Source organism: Oncorhynchus keta, chromosome 20 (assembly GCF_023373465.1).
Source record: "Oncorhynchus keta strain PuntledgeMale-10-30-2019 chromosome 20, Oket_V2, whole genome shotgun sequence".
In the NCBI taxonomy this organism is placed as follows: Eukaryota; Metazoa; Chordata; class Actinopteri; order Salmoniformes; family Salmonidae; genus Oncorhynchus; species Oncorhynchus keta.
The window spans coordinates 22,002,529-22,020,291 of NC_068440.1; the positions used below are offsets into that span (position 1 = coordinate 22,002,529).

The 17,763-nt window shown below is 43.9% G+C and overlaps 2 protein-coding genes across 2 annotated transcripts in view; both read right to left on the minus strand.

The window, feature by feature from the left end:
• sdc3 (syndecan 3) overlaps positions 1-4,122 on the minus strand; it is a 51,882-nt gene extending 47,760 nt beyond the window's left edge. Inside the window, exon 1 of the mRNA XM_052472297.1 lies at positions 3,702-4,122. Within this exon, the coding sequence (XP_052328257.1) occupies positions 3,702-3,761 (60 nt within the window). The 5' untranslated portion in view covers positions 3,762-4,122. The remainder of the gene's footprint in view (positions 1-3,701) is intronic.
• A 2,988-nt stretch (positions 4,123-7,110) lies between these two features.
• Positions 7,111-17,763, minus strand: part of pum1 (pumilio RNA-binding family member 1) — a 39,628-nt gene continuing 28,975 nt past the window's right edge. Inside the window, exons 17-24 of the mRNA XM_052472298.1 lie at positions 17,356-17,623; positions 14,487-14,616; positions 12,673-12,807; positions 12,402-12,539; positions 11,874-11,999; positions 11,546-11,667; positions 9,593-9,785; positions 7,111-9,458 (exon numbers count right to left, since the gene is read on the minus strand). Of these exons, the coding sequence (XP_052328258.1) occupies positions 9,327-9,458; positions 9,593-9,785; positions 11,546-11,667; positions 11,874-11,999; positions 12,402-12,539; positions 12,673-12,807; positions 14,487-14,616; positions 17,356-17,623 (1,244 nt within the window). The 3' untranslated portion in view covers positions 7,111-9,326. The remainder of the gene's footprint in view (positions 9,459-9,592; positions 9,786-11,545; positions 11,668-11,873; positions 12,000-12,401; positions 12,540-12,672; positions 12,808-14,486; positions 14,617-17,355; positions 17,624-17,763) is intronic.

Below are 17,763 nucleotides of genomic sequence, written 5' to 3' on the forward strand. Positions count from 1 at the left end.
AGATTGGAATCTCCCTATCTGACACCAGACACACATTACACTACAGCCCCTACATGGAGCAATTTTGCCTCTTGTGCAATAATAAGTCACTATTTCAGGTGAAAACACTAACCCTGGGGGAAAAAACTACTTCTATCCCCACACCCTATCCCCTTCCCTGTCAGTATTTAGAGATCTGAAGATGACAGGCTAGGTGTGGGTACCCTGGTGATGTCATACCTCCACTAAGCATGTTGGAGGGTAGAGACATATTATGAAAGGTGTTTCTTCTGGACCTGGGGGACCACCAGACAGTCCACCTTTTTGTTTTAGCCCTGCACTAGCACACCTGACTCAACAAAACCTTTGGTTATTTGATTCAGGCGTGTCAGGTCAGTGCAGGGCTGGAACAAACATGTGGCTTGTCTGTATGCTTGTCCCTCAGCAGAGTGAGGGGAAACACTGGTTCCACCTTTTCACAGCTGTGTCCCATCACTGAACACTAGTACAATAGAGGTAAGGGGAGCAGAGGGGTAGGGGGTAGGGTTGAGACATCATCACTACACTGCTTGTTATCATGCCAGGCTCAATACCTAAGGGTCTATCAGAGTACCAAACATGTCCGCGTCCGCACAGCAGTGTTCTACAATATTGGACCGTTGGCTTTCATTCATACTTTGAATTCTCAGCTCCGCTCAAGGAATTTCTCCAGCAGTCAACACATTCAAATTAACAGAGGACACGTACCAGAGACGCGTTGGTTGGGAATTGTGGGGAGGCGTTGGTTGGGAATTGTGGGGAGGTGTGTGTTGGGGCTGTGCGCCTCTCGCAGGTGGTGGCCTCAGAGCCGTGTAGCTATGTCACAATGGGGGGGCGGACTATCGCATCTCAGCGTCTGTGATCTTAGCTTCAGGCCAACACAGACCTACTGTAAGCCTACACACGTACAGACCTACTGTAGGGTATAACAGAGCTCTGGATATGAGCTGAGAGCAGTTTCATTTCCTACTACTGCAGTGGAACTGGCCACAACCCTGAAAAAAGTATCCTAGGCTACATAGTGTAGTATAGGTATTATTACACACTATATACTGTATGTGAGTTCATGCTGTTATCTGTGTCCATACCCATCTGTGTATGTGTGCCTCTATACAGATCGATGTGTGTGGTAGAGTCTGTCCTCTAAAGGAGTGAGAAGGACCCACTTCCTGTGTCAAATTGCCTCTCACATTCCACATTCTCTCTCTATCCCCCTCTCTCTCACACTATTTTCTCCCTCCCGCCGTCCTTTGGTCTCTATTGGGGGCTTGGTCTACCATTTCAGGCACAAGAAACTGATTCATTGCACGAACCAAACATGATCCTCAAAAACACCACTCTTCTCACACACACACACACACACACACACACACACACACACATACACTACATAAAAGCTCTCTCTCATTTCATACACACCACAAAAAGAGCTAGCACACAAACCCTGGCAGGAAAAGACAGGCAGACACACACACACACACAAGGTCGTTGTGGGATGCAGCAGATGTCTGTGGGAAAATCACGCTTCATCTAAATTTACACAGCAGGAAATTACATCATGGCCTCATATCACAGGAAATAAATACCAATGCAGACCATCCACTAAGGATTGAACCAGGACACACACATGGCCAGTCATTCACTGGAGGCAGCAAAAGATCTGGGCAAGTAAGCCAATCTGTGTTGTGTGCCTTTGATGTGTGTGCCTTTGAAGAGTGTGTGTGTGTGTGTGTGTGTGTGTGTGTGTGTGTGTGTGTGTGTGTGTGTGTGTGTGTGTGTGTGTGTGTGTGTGTGTGTGTGTGTGTGTGTGTGTGTGTGTGTGTGTGTGTGTGTGTGTGTGTGTGTGTGTGACTGTCCCCAGGGCAAGGCTTTCTTGGGTTGAGGACTCTACACAGTCTATGCAACAGATCCTATAGATCTACGTATTTGTGTGGATTAAGTTTTGGAACGTCACGTAAACGGAGCTCCATACCTCCATTTGTGTAGACTGTGAAATCACAGTTGAGAGCCCTATCCTGTGCATAGCTGGGATCACTGATGTATGCGTGATGTGGCCTGTGCCAGCATGAGAAACACACCTGCCACCGTGTGTGTGTGTGTGTGTGTCATCAGGGTCAGATTAGAGGGAGGTAGGCCGCCAACAGCACCGACTGACACAGTTAATCGTATGTGTGCGGCCTGCATAAGGCTATGGCAGCCAGCAGTACCGGCCTGGTCATTCAGCTCAGAGCACCAGGCCAACTAGACACTCCCATCAAATAGGCTACTGTAGAGCCGAGGAAATAGAAGGGATTCACACGTTATCACATACAGCTCCGTCCGTCCAAGACTTGTTGGACAGCGAAGTCAAACTTGTAGTTTGAGCTCTACTCCAGCAAAATGAATCCAAGATCACATAGTGAATAAGAGGAAAAGTACAGACTGTCCCCTTTTAATGCTCCCAAGTGGTCTTAGGCACTGCATCTCAGTGCTAGAGGTGTCACTACAGACCCTGGTTCGATTCAAGGCTGTATCACAACCGGCTGTGATTGGGAGTCCCATATGGCGGTGTACAATCCGGGTTAGGGGTTGGCAGGGGTTTGGGTAGGCCATCATTGTAAATAAGAATCTTCTTAACTGACTTGTCAAGTTACATAAAAAACTAAATTGGAGGATATTTTAGGCATTATGTGTTTTACCATTTTAAGCCAATAGCACTTTTGCATCCAAGATGGACTTTATACGGACTGTAGGCTATTTGAAGAACTGTGCTATCATACTAAGAGCACAACGAACGACTTCTCCCGGTATGGAGGATAAATTGGTACCGGCTGGTGAGGGGGTGCAGATTGCGCGTATGCGCGTGACGCACTGGTTGGTTCCGGGAGACGTGCGCATTCCTAATCAGTTCGCCTCGCGAATCCCGATGACATCATTCCCATCCCTTGCGCACCGCATCGCGTTTCCTACAGCCCACCCCTTCTTCACCACACACCCTCCGGTTACCAGAGCAGCCCCTGCGTTTTCCGGACAGGCCTCGTTAGCTCTCACCTCCGCCTCGGAAATAGACGCACGCACATAAAGAGGTCAACCGGGCAGCAGATCGAACACCCCACCATGTCCCGTCGCCGCTGTAGGCCTACGGACTAGAGCTTAATTACCGGGGGTGTAAGTGAGTTCACGAAGCAGACGCCACAGAGCAGTTAACCGAATAAAGACCCGTAATAACCTAAATTTGAACGGACCCACTAATTACGCACACAACTCCTGAGTTCTCTGTGTATGTGTGTGTGTGTGTGTAATTAGTGGGTCCCTTCTAATTGAGGTTATTACGGGTCTTTATTCGGTTAACTGCTCTTTGGCGTCTAATTCGCGAGGCCTTACTAAAAAATTAAACCCCGTCTCTGAGACACAAAGACCCGGGCAGAGTCTGGGGCCGCGAGCCAGACACGGGAGTCACGGGCGGCTCGCGACCAAATGTGGGTCGAGTCCAATATTTACTACCGATCACCGAGTAGCAGACACACACTGCTGCTGCCTCATTATCCACGAGCAACACACGCAGGCACGCACACACACCAAATATATAGTTTATCAATACCCTATGGCCTATGCTATGCAACCCTAGATCCCGGACCACGTTGCCACATGATACATCGGCAGAAATGGAACAATAGAATACAAAGGACCCGGCAGACCCTTACCAGCGCGGAGTGAGCGAGCAGCGCCGCGAGGATCGTCATCAGACACGGCGGCAGCTTCATGTTGTGGCTGGGGGGCGCGAACCTTCACGGGGGAACAAGCGCTTCTCTCCGTAGGCAGTAGTCTCTAACTTCAGAGTGCACCGCCCCTCCTCGCGAACATCCGTCTGGCGTGTTATTAATCCGTATCGGTAAAACACTAAACCGGCGTGTCCTTCTCCGGTAATGGTACCAGGCATAAAACGAGTGGAGATTCCTTCTTCCTACGACGGAAGCCCTTTTCTTTCTATTATTTTGTCCCCCTCTGTTGGACCCTGTAGTGTTCAAGACCTGGTAGATATAGCTTACTACCGGGAGATGCCAGACCTCCGCTCTATCCTCCCCCTCTCTGTCGAAAGCAGGATGTTCCTTATTAAGGCGACGCCGATCGGCCTGGGAGAGTCTGGCAGAAGGGGTGTGTGTGTGTGTTAGGCGGGGGGGGATCTCCTCTGGCGGGCGAGGCGAGGATGCCCCCTGCAGCCCCGAATAGGCACCCACTGGCTGTTCCCCGCCTCTCTCACACACAAACGCATTCATACACAGGGTTGGGCGGATTACTTATAAAAATGATTCCCTTAATGATTACAGTTAGGTTTACATGAAATAAAGTAATTAGTAACGTAATCTTTTGAATTACTCAAAAGGAGTAATGTAATCCGATTTCTTTTAGACCCGACATAGCCTAATTTACATTTGCAGCGTTTAAAATATATGTATTTAATTTAGTAACCTTATTTCCAATAGTGTAAGAACATAACCTACAATTCACATGTTCTAAATGTGTGAGCATACAGGCTACACAAGGTTCCAAAATATTGTCACGGTGGCCTATTCAAACTGGTTGAATGACTAGACACGACTTCAAAACATTCACACCCGGCCCACTGGTCAATTCAAAGAAAAAACTCATGTCCGCAACTCTGCTATGTTCCCATGTCGATGTAATCAGACGCACAAAAAAGACAGCGTTTTGATCCGAAGATATTTAGATCTTTCTGTCTTTGTTGTGCGTCTGATTACATTCCTTTTTCCCTTGACGTTCTTCATTCCTGCACCTGATAAATTGGATATGCATGTTTCTCTTTTCCATTGGTCAATCACAGTCGTCTGTTCTCCATAAAGCTCCTGCCTTGCTTGCTGCTTTGTAGACTATTTAGATCTACTGTGTACGCTGCAACCTGAACTCAGAGGTAGACGTAACATAGTAAACGTCAATTCGGCGTACCCCAATTAGTATGTTATGTTTCGTATGATATGTATTCATTTGTGGATATCCATCATCCATTTTGTATGAGTTATACATTTACATTTGTATGATGTTACAAATTCCAAATTGTCTGTGATGAAATTCAAACACGCAATCTTTTATTTGGTAGATATTTGTGTTATATATTTTTGCCTTAAATAACCTGTCTTATGTAAGTATACTAAAGGTAACATTATTATTTTGAGTATCCCTTATTTACGTTTACTATGTTACTTCTAGTCTGAGACTAGGCTGCACATTCGCTCTCTTCCACCTGTGCGCCCAGAGTGGGACTGGTGGACAGAAAATTTGACAATGTGATTTGAGAGCACAAAACATTATGTATGCAAATTATCCTATTGGGGGGAGAATGTCTGAATACTCGGGAGCCCTATTTAGCCAGTAATATATAGCAATAATAGCCTAATTGTCAAACCCAAACTTCATGACAATTACTGGTTCAGGTTGCACATCAAAATATATTGAATCATGCATTCTTGCATGGATTAAAACATTTATTGAATCATACTTAGTAGGCCTACACTTCTTAATAAAGCACACTGAATGACTTTAAAGAATCGTGTGACCTACAATAAGAATCCATCCACCTTTGATGAGCGATCAGCAAGACAATAGAATCGAGAGCCTGTGAGACTTGATGGTGCACTAAATGATGGCATTGTTGAGAATTTTTCATCAAATGTTCCTCTTGATAGCATATAAAGTAATCCAAAATATAAGATGTTTTTAAGAATGTAACTAATCTGACTACTATATACCTAATCCCCATTACATGTAATCCGTTACTACCCAACCCTGCATACAAACACCTCCCAGTGAAAAAACACAGGGGCTGAGATAGAGCACATTCCACACTGCAGGGCGCATGGGTGCAACTCCAGATTACCAGGGATGTGTCGGAGTTCAAAACAACTGGGAACTTGAAAATCTCTGACTTCTGAGTGTTCCAAGACTACTTTGAACCAGGAAAAAACGAGCTCCGACTGATAGAAATCTTTTTGAACGGTCATCCAACTCAGAATTCAACTCAGGAACTCCTGCCTCTTTCTAAAACTCACACTTTCCAACCTGAAGATCACTGAAGTCATAATTTTACAATTTTTCCCCAGAGTTCCCAGTTGTCTTGAAAGTACCATTAGGCCAACCAGAGTCAGAGGGCCTTCACACCTACACATCCGCTGATTCTACAGTAAAAGTAAACTGAGTCGCGTTCAGTAGCCTAGGCTAGAGGCACAGGGGAAAACGTTTTGAAACATTAAACTTTACTTCAGTCCAGGTCAGTCCATCTCGATGCGTTTCTATGTTGTTGCCTAGGCTACTCTACTGCTATGACCCTAGGTTATTTTCCCATTCCATTATACTGAGGTGACATTAGCCTATTACTATTGGGCATGTGAGTGCATGTTCCCATGAGAAGTACCACTCTCCTGCCATTTTCTCACTTGTCCTTTGTTCTTTCGAGAACAGTTTTGCAGCTGAAGGCAAGGAGAAGAAAATGACTTTCTGTTGACTAAAGGAGTGTCTTCTAACGTAATGGTTTTTAAATATTTAAAACTGTACAAAATGGCATCAAGCTGAATTACACACAATTTACAATGAAATAATATTTTGAAAAGGAGGCATTACAAAAACACCATAATTATACAAATATGTCTTTCCTGATTCCCTTACCCTGACAAAAGTTGATCAATTCTGGGATTGTTGGTTTATTTGGTGGCTGTATAAAAAAACACCTCTTCCTTTATTGGAGGACAATACAACTATACTAATTGTATAGGCTAGTACTGTTTTATCACTCTGCAGAGAGAAGGCTCCATGTGTATGCTCTTAAATGATCAAAGCAATCAAGGAATAAATAGAAACCAATCAATCATTTGAAATAATCATCCTAAATGTAGCTAGGTGACAACCACATCAGTCATGGATAAAAACCTTCCTCGCAGCAGTTATATCAGCTCAAGTAAGAAAAGACAAGTGATATACTTTGCATCTCCCTCACTCCATTCTTAGGTGTGGTGAGGATGATCAAATCCCATCTCAACACTGCTCTGTGTGCTACCCAACACAAATCAGACACAGACAAACAAAAACCACTCGAAATGACACTTCAAATTTTGAGTGTTTTTTTGTTCAGTTTTGTTTCAAAATAAAGACTCACATCATTGTTTAGAGACAATCTACAACAGGAGTTACAAAAAATAGTTGCCCAGGCAATAAACATACACAGGTTTCTGTTATAACTATACACATTATGGTTACAGGTGGTGCTCCTATTCATATACACAAGGCTCGCTGCCCCAAATGTACACCGTGTCGCTGCCGTCTGCCACAGCGGTAATCATGGTTACAGAGGGCAAGACAGGCGACGCCCGGTCTTTTCCCGGGGGACATGGACATATGATATGATACATCACTTTTACAGGACTAAATATAGGTCAAAAAAACAAACACACCACTCTCCTCTTTTCTGTACAATCCATGGTTTCACTTTACCCCCCTGAGAGAGGGGGGAGATTGGGGTTCGAGGTAGACTCAGCGATGACAGTACACCGTAGAGCTACTTCCTTCTTCGAGACTTAAGTAACAACACCTTTCATATATCATGCCTCAAGATGAGCCAATAGTGGGTAGTGTTGGCAGATTTGAAATAGGTTGTTGTGGACGTCTGCAAGCAGGAAGTCGCTCCGTTGTGTACCATGTCATATCACGGTGTCTACCTTTAAACTCATGGCCCCTCACCCCCTTCCCTCAGAATTCCTAGAAAAGATCTAAAAAACAAATACAGCTTCATGTTAAAGCAGAAATTACTACTAACAGTGTGTCCTGTGGTGGTGGTAACAACCCCCAAACTACACCGCAAACGCTTTGCGTGTTCCGTAAGCGTAATGTTTTTGGACTGCTACACCAGAAGGGGAAACCACTTTATCAGTCATTTACACTTCAGCCAGGTCTCTCTCTGCGTTTTAAATAGACTTGAAGTGTAAAAAGACTTGTCTCGTTGATTTCAGTGGATTTGATTCAACTGTGAGTAACGGATGTTTAGTACACGGACAAGCCACGTTTGCAGTGTAGTTTGGGGGTTGGGGAGGTGGTGTAGTTCAGGGGTTGGGGAAGTGAATTCTATTGAAGCAGTGAGTGGAAGGTCAAACGAGATGGTGGGGGGGGGGGCTTTGTACAAGTACTACGCAGTATAGAAAGGGCTTTTCAAAACAAAAATTTGATATTACAATTTACAATATACAACAACTTATATATGTCACAACCAAGGAGGTGAGAATATACACTGAAATGCACAATAGTTTTTCTAAGATTTTAGTTTTTTGTGTGAGTTTTTTTTCTTTTATATCATCTGATACCAAAAAGGGTGGTAAATCACTTTTACATTACAAGGGTTTACAAATGTACAATTATACAGTCAGAAATATGTGTTCACTACTAGGATACATTATAGATACAGATTCAACATCAAAAACCAGAAAAACTACAAAGTTTTATATATATATTTATATATATATATATGCAAAGGTCTACACCAAGTATACACGCTATATATAGAAGCAAGACCGGAAACGAATCTCCCATGCTAAATTATCTGTGTGCTGGTAAGCTCATGGCGTGCGTGTGTAGCATGTGTGTGTGGTGTGCATGTCTGTTTGTGTACAGTGTGTGTTGTCGGAGTTGGTGACGCCGTCAGACAAATTAAATACGTTTGTTCCATCCCATACTTGTGATGGGACAGTGTGTGCGCCGCAGCAGTAGCAACAAAGTGAAATGATTCTAATTTATTTAAAAGACGAATAAAGGAAAACAAAAAAAAGGGAGAATGAATGAATGGAGTGGGATGCTTGGGTTGGGGGAGGGGCTAAATTAACCAAGGCTTCGTGTTTAGACAGGCCCCTCCCAATGGGCTACCATGGGGATAAGAGTGAGCGGGACGGTTGGAGTATTTAAAGAGGGTTCTACATGATGTAATTGAGGGGTAGGATAGTAGTTTACATGATCTCATTAGGAGGGGAATAAAGGGGGGAGGGGGTGTATATATAGGGTTACGGGTGTCGGGAATAATGGGGTATATATTGATAGTAGTTTACACGATGCCACTAGAGGGCCACTCCGTTCTTCATGTAGGGTATAGGCCAGGGGTTATGGTACAGAAGACAAGACATTCCAATACAACGTCAGCTGTGTACAGAGAGAGGGTGGTCGGCCTTTATGTTGAATGGCCACCGTTCCTCCAACACCCAGCAGGTGATCTACTGCACACGGCCGACGTACATGTTGGTCCGTCTTGTCCTTAAGGGTTAGGGTGTAAGGGTTGTAGTTTACATGATGCCATTGGGAGGGCCACAGAGAGGGCCCAGGTCCACTCCATTCTTCATGTAGTATTTCTCCAGCTTAGCCAGGATGTGTTTGCCATAGGTATACTTCCTCAGAGTGGAGATGTGGGGCCGGATCTGATGGGGAGAGAGAGGGAGAAATAAGTATACACACAATTGCATAACCATCAATACATATATTTCTAGAGCTTTGAGATAACACTAATGAAAAACCACTATACAAAATAAATCACACACACACAGGTCCCAACCTTGTGCATTACGATCTTCCTCTGTGTTGGTTCAGCCACGTCAATCATCTTCTGAACCACATAGTTGGCGTACTGGTCCTTCATCATGGTGTACAAGGCGCTGTGGGGCCCCTCCGTCAGGCTACACACCTCGTCAATCAACACGGCCCGCTCTGCACGGGACGCATGGCTCACACACTTCTCCACCACATTACTGCAGAGAGAGACTGGGTTAGCCACGGATTCTGCTCGGCCTTTTGCATTCTAGGCCAGGTTAACTGTAACTTTGTGACAACCACAGATACAAAACGGGTTTATAAACCATGTTCCCTCTAAGCTACGCACGGGCACGCAGCTCTCCTGGGACTGTCGCGCAGAATAAACATCAACCCGCACAGAGAAGCACGAGATTTAACTTCACTCAACTAGTTTTCCCTTTTAGTTAACCTCTTGAAGCTTGGGGGCACTATTTTTATTTTGGGAAAAATAACGTTCCCAAAGTAAACGGGTTATTTCTCAGGACCAGATGATAGAATATACATATAATTGACACCTTAGGATAGAAAACACTAACGTTTCCAAAACTGTCAAAATATTGTCTGTGAGTATAACAGAACTGATATTGCAGGCGAAAGCCTGAGAAAAATCCAATCAGGAAGTGACTCTTATTTCCTATGCGTCCCTATTGAGCAGTGAAAGGGATATCAACCAGATTCCGTTTTCTATGGCTTCCCTAGTGTGTCTAGTGTCACAAGACATAGTTTCAGGCTTTTATTTTGAAAAAATGAGCGTGAAGGACAACATTGCGTCAGTGGTCAGCTGGTGGCTCTCAGAGTGATTTGTGCGTAATAGACAAATGCTGCCGTTGTTTCTCTCGCTCCTACTAAGAAGCCAACTGTCCCGGTTAATATATTATCGAATAGATATTTGAAAAACACCTTGAGGATTGATTATAAAAAAAACTTTGCCATGTTTCTGTCGATATTATGTATCTAATTTTGAATATTTTTCGGCGTTGTCGTGACCGCAGTTTCCGGTGGATTTCTCAACCAAACGTGAAGAACAAACAGAGGTATTTTGGCTATAAAAATTATCTTTATGGAACAAAATGAACATTTGCTGTCTAACTGGGAGTCTCGTGAGTGAAAACATCCGAAGCTCAAAGGTAAACAATTTAATTTGATTGCTTTTCTGATTTTCGTGACCAAGTTACCTACTGCTAGCTGGACATAATGCTGTGCTAGGCTATCGATAAACTTACACAAATGCTTGTCTTGCTTTGGCTGTAAAGCATAATTTCAAAATCTGAGATGACAGGGTGATTAACAAAAGGCGAAGCTGTGTTTCACTAGTGATTTCATGAATATGAATATTTTGTAGTAATATTTTTTGTCCGTTGCGTTATGCTAATTAGTGTCAGTTGATGACAATTCTCCCGGATCCGGGAGCGGTGGTTTCAAGAGTTAACACTACCTATGTGGGAATTGTGATCGAATCAACTCAAGATTAGCCACTTTCAACGCAACATACCGAAACAAAATTGCACAAGATATTTTCTTGTAGGCAGAGCGCATTGGAGTAACATTTTCTGTAACAATGGTTGGGAATATGAATTAATTTTATTCTGTAGTGGTTTCTTGTGTCAAACAACATTTTCAGTCACGTCCTTGTCTGAAGGACAAGTGGATAAACAGGTTCACGTCAAGCCCTGTATGCTTTTTTTCCAAGTCTCTTTTCCAGGCCTACATTGAACACCACACATTGTCTGTAGGCTGAATGATATAACAGTTATTTGCATGTTAAAATGTTATGGGATGCATGTTCTCCATTGTTTTTGATGGTATGCCACTCTGGTAGTCTACTTGGCCACTGTTATAACTAACTTAAAGCAGTTTGTGCTGAGCAGACCTGAAATTTGGTCAATGACAAAAGAAATGATAAACCAAAATGATTGCTTGATGTGTGGGTGTGTACCTGGCAAACTTGTGTTGGCTGAGCCCCAGTACGTTTCCTCTGATCTCAGCTACTATCTTACTCTTGTCCTCCGCTCTGCCGTGTTCTAATACATGCTGGATCACATAGTTACCATACTGGTCCTGGACAAAGAGAGAGATTTACACACAGTTTGGCATTTAGCTAGTTGACAATTTAGCTAGTTGTTCAACCAGATCCAGCCTTAAACACAATACAGAATGTCAGTGTGATGACAATGTCCTGATCTGGACATCAGCAGATGCAAAACAAACATTTTAACAATTTTGCAGCAAAATGTCTGGTGAAACTGGTGGTGTGTGTGTGTTACCTGCACTAGTTGTTCAGTGTGTTGGTGCAGCTCCTCCAGAATGGGCAGGGTCTGGTCTGGAAGGCAGTGTTCTAGAATACGCTGGATCACTCTACAGCCGTAGGGGTGGGTGGAGAGGGCAAACACCTGCAGAGAGAGACACACACACACACACCTAGACCTTAACACACCTGACGGTTCACACACACCCACACCAGTAAGAAAGCCAATTCTCAATGACCTACTTAACTAGACAAACAATCACACAACTATCTCGTGAGTGGGAATGGAAACACGCAGGAATGTGGAAATTGGTACAATTGAAAAATCCAAGAGCCCAATCCAATGTGACTAATATATTTAGCCATGTAATGGAAGATGGTTGCCGCTGGGCTGCTGTTGCCATTAACATGGTGACCCACGTGTTCCCTGCAGGCGGTGTGAGTGAGTGAGTGAGTGAGTGAGTGAGTGAGTGAGTGAGTGAGTGAGTGAGTGAGTGAGTGAGTGAGTGAGTGAGTGAGTGAGTGAGAGTGAGAGAGAGTCACCCACCTGTCCCTTGAAGGCGTCTATTATGAAGTGTAGTGCGTGGGGCTGAACACACTCAATACACTTCTGCACCACGTGGTTGCCGTTCTGATCCTTCACACACTTCAATACATGGCCATCCAGCTCCCGCACCATCTCACTCTGCAACAACACACACAGGGGTACAGATAGCTGAACACACCAAAGCACACAGTCTATAGTTGCTATTTGCTTGGAGGCTCCTCATACACAGACATGGACGATGTGCACACACAAACGGCAGTACAATACGTACTATAACTTGTTGGTCTGAGGGGATGAACTCCAGGGCCTTCTGTATGACTCTACAGCCATACATCTGCAGGGCCAGAGACAGGACATGACCCCTGATCCTCTCTGCTAGAGCCAGCTTTTGGTCCAGACTGCCAAACTACACAAAGAGGAAGACCGAGAGGGAGAAGAGAGAACAGCTAACAAACACTTCTGGATGATGTACAGTGCCTTCAAAAAAAGTATTCACACCCCTCGACTTTTCCCCATATTGTTGTGTTACAGCCTGAATTTAAAATGGACTAAATTGAGCTGCGTCACTGACCTACACACAATACCCCATAATGTCAAGGTGGAAATAAGTTTTCAAACATTTTTACAAATGAAAAGCTGAAATGTCTAGAGTCAATAAGCATTCAACCCCTAAATTAGTTCAGGAATAAAAATGTGTTTAACAAGTCCCATAAGTTGCATGGGCTGTGTGCAATAAGTGTTTATTAACATCATTTTTTTAAATGACTAACACCTGTACCCCACACACACACAATTATCTGTAAGCAGTGAATCTCAAACACAGATTTAACCACAAAAACCAACGAGGATTTCCAATGTGTCATAAAGAAGGGCACCCATTGGTAGATTGGTAAAAATACAAAAAGTAGACATTGAATATCGCTTTTAGCATGGTGAAGTTATTAATTACACTTTGGGTGTATCAATACACCCAAAGATAGAGGCGTCCTTCGTAACTCAGTTGCCGGAGAAGAAGGAAACCACTCAGGGATTTTACCGTGAGGCAATGGTGACTAAAACAGTTAAGAGTTTAATGGCTGTGATAGGAGAAAACAGACGATGGACAACAACATTGTAGTTACTCCACAATACTAACCTAATTGACAGATTGAAAAAGGAAGCCAGTAAAGAAAAAAAATATAGCAAAATATGCATCTTGTTTGCAATAACGCACTAGAGTAATACTGCAAAAAAAATGTGGCAAAGAAATTCACTTTATGTCCTGAATACAAAGCATTACTAAGGGGCAGATCCAACACATCACTGAGTACCACTCTTCATATTTTCAAGAATGGTGGCGGCTGCACCATGTTATGGGTATGCTTGTAAATCAGCAAGGACTATGGTTACAGGACAAAAAGAAACGGAATAGAGCTAAGCATAAGCAGAATCCTAGAGGAAAACCTGGTTGAGTGTGCTTTCCAACAGACACCGGGAGACAAATTCACCTTTCAGCAGGACAGTAACCTACAACACAAGGCCAAACACACTGGAGTTGTTTATCAAGACGACATTGAATGTTCCTGAGTGGCCTAGTTAAAGTAAACTTAAATCAGCTTGAAAATCTATGCAAGACCTGAAAATGGCTGCCTATCAATGGCCAATCTGACAGAGATGGAAGAATTAAAAAATAGAATAAAAATGGGAAAATATTCTACAATCCAGGTTTACAAAGCTCTTACAGAGACTAACCCAGAAAGACTCACAGCTGTAATCACTGCCAACAGTGATTACAGCTGTGAGTCTTTCTGGGTAAGTCTCTAAAATCCTGTTTTCACATTGTCATTATAGTGTAGAATTGTTTTTGTTTTTTTCATTTCGAATTCAGGCTGTAACAACAAATGGGGAATAAGTCCGAGGGTATGTATGAATACTGTCTGAAGGCACTGTAGCAGTCAAAACACACAATTTACACACAGGGACAGGCCTGTTAGAAATTAGCCCCCCCCCAATACACACAACTCAAAGAACTTCTAGATTAGGTGCCTGGCAAAAAACACACAACCCACCCCGTTATGTTGAGACCAACATAACGTTCACACAAACCTCAAAGAACTTCTGGATGACGTAGTTTCCGAAGACGTCGACCATGAGTTGATAGGCAGCCTGGAGGATCTCACTGAAGACTAGCTGACGCTCTGCTGAGCTGGCCCTCTCCAACTTCAACTGGATAAACCTGGAGGGGGAAAATAGTTATAGTCATTATCATCTTTGAGGGATAAAAACAGTTACCGGTTTCACGAGAAACCATGGTAAAATTCCCAGCGATTAGTATTACCGTTTGATTACCGTGGTTTGAAAAACTCACGGTAAATACTGTTGAGCATCAACCAAAGTTAGCAACAGCCTGACGCAGATGCAGCGTGGGTTTTGTTTTGTGTGAAAACATGGCAGAATGTAGTGACAGCACTACGGAGATTTTTCAGCCTTCTAAGAGGACCAAGTGGTTGTATTTTGGGTTTTACAAGAGTGCCGAGGGAAACTTAATCGAAGATGGTCACCCTGTCTGCAGAACCTGCAACACTTCAAATCTCTTGAGTGGTCTTTGTGACCACCACCCTCTATTTTATAGCGAATGCAAGGTCAATTAACTTTCACCTCAATGCATTATGTGGGGACTTCGGAATGGGGGAAAATGTCATGGTTTGTCCGTCTAACTTGCTAATAGCTTGTCAATAATGTAAACTGAAGCTTTCAGTGTCACCTACTGTTGTAAAAACACTACACGTTGTTCTGCTGCTGTATGCGTCGTGTGTCTGCACTCTATTCACCCATTGCACACGATAACACCTTATGTAGTTTAGTTATCCAACCAACACATTTTGTTCATTTAAAATCTGTCAGTTGTCGACTTGGTTGTAAAAGTGTTCAAACTGGAGAAACACTATAGACTCCTTTACAAAGACAATTGTTGGGCTCATTGCAATTACTATCACCGTCTTCTTAAGACTCATTTGTATTTATGTAAATTGTGCATGGGGTCATTGCATATAGTCAAATGCAACACAGATGGACTGTGTGTAATAATAATAATGATAATAATAATAATAACAACACCAATAATAATGCATTTGCTATTCCCTATTACAGAGTGGGTGTGCAACAGGCAAACCCAGTGATGCTATTGGTCCCTCATCTACAGTTGTGACAGACACTGAGCAAGCATTTTAAAAAGGCAGGCTGCTTGTGCACCCACATCAAAAGAAAATGCTCAGACCTCACTCCAGCCCTTTCATATTACATTGCAAAGGACATGATGCCATTTCAAACTGTTGAGAGGCCTGGCTTTCTGAGGCTGATAACGGTTGCCATGCTGCTAATTTGTTGTTTGTTTATTGGATTGCTTACTTAAGGTTGTGTTCTTAAAACCTGCACTGGGGAACATTTTACCTCATGGCCACAATGCCATTTTAAAATGTTATTATTTTAATGGTTTATGCAAACAAAAAGTACATAGTGCTGCTAATTGTATTTGTTGGTTTTCATTATAAAACTTGGTGAAATGATTTCAGTGTATCAGTACTTTCTGAACATTTCCAGCACATTTTAACAATACCCCGATAATACAGATAACCGCGATACTGATAATACAGCTAACCGCAATAATACAGCTAACCGCAATAATCGCGATATTACATTTTTATACGGTTTCATCTCTAGATTCAACATGTTCCTATATTTCTGCATTGGCAATGTAAGCTCCAAAACTTTCCATACCAATAAAGTGTATTGAATTGCATTGAGGGGGTTGAGTAATAAGGAGAACGGGAGGAAAGAGAGACAAGGAAGAGGAGAGACGGATGAGGAGAGAGATGAGACATGAGAGGGAATGACATCATGGTTTCTAAATAGAACATTCCAGTTGTAAGAGATGTAGGTAGACCCAGCATCCAAGCAGACAACATCTGGAGTCCATCATTGAGGATGAGACAGTAGGTCTATGTTTTGGTACTGGACAGGAGTGACGAGAGATTATTTGTGTGGTCTACGTGTCTACCTGCTGCCATGCTGGTCCTGACTGAACTCCATGATGTGTGTGTCTCTACCTGCTGCCATGCTGGTCCTGACTGAACTCCATGATGTGTGTGTCTCTACCTGCTGCCATGCTGGTCCTGACTGAACTCCATGATGTGTGTGTCTACCTGCTGCCATGCTGGTCCTGACTGAACTCCATGATGTGTGTGTCTCTACCTGCTGCCATGCTGGTCCTGACTGAACTCCATGATGTGTGTGTCTCTACCTGCTGCCATGCTGGTCCTGACTGAACTCCATGATGTGTGTGTCTCTACCTGCTGCCATGCTGGTCCTGACTGAACTCCATGATGTGTGTGTCTCTACCTGCTGCCATGCTGGTCCTGACTGAACTCCATGATGTGTGTGTCTACCTGCTGCCATGCTGGTCCTGACTGAACTCCATGATGTGTGTGTCTCTACCTGCTGCCATGCTGGTCCTGACTGAACTCCATGATGTGTGTGTCTCTACCTGCTGCCATGCTGGTCCTGACTGAACTCCATGTGTGTGTCTCTACCTGCTGCCATGCTGGTCCTGACTGAACTCCATGATGTGTGTGTCTACCTGCTGCCATGCTGGTCCTGACTGAACTCCATGATGTGTGTGTCTCTACCTGCTGCCATGCTGGTCCTGACTGAACTCCATGATGTGTGTGTCTCTACCTGCTGCCATGCTGGTCCTGACTGAACTCCATGATGTGTGTGTCTACCTGCTGCCATGCTGGTCCTGACTGAACTCCATGATGTGTGTGTCTCTACCTGCTGCCATGCTGGTCCTGACTGAACTCCATGATGTGTCTCTACCTGCTGCCATGCTGGTCCTGACTGAACTCCATGATGTGTGTGTGTCTCTACCTGCTGCCATGCTGGTCCTGACTGAACTCCATGATGTGTGTGTCTCTACCTGCTGCCATGCTGGTCCTGACTGAACTCCATGATGTGCCCAGCAATCTCTCTCAGCTGCAGGTTGGGGTAGCGGTTGTTCCGGAAGTCTTCCAGGAGCCGGCTCCGCCCTGACGGCATCACATCCGACATTCCGTAACGTAGCCGTGACGATGGGAAGAGCTGGCTGCTGGGAGAGAAGAGGGAGGAGCCAGAACTGGCACTGCGATACTTGGCCTCCGCCCCCGGAGCAGCAGAAATGAAACGACCGCTGCCATTGGTCAGACCTCCTGTGGGGAGGGTTCAGAGAGTAGTGATGGTTAGTACTGGTTGGATAACATAATAATAACACTGATAGAATGTTATAATACACTAACCCTGAAAATACAATGCAAGTTATGTCCGCATTTTAATAGACTTCGTCACTCAC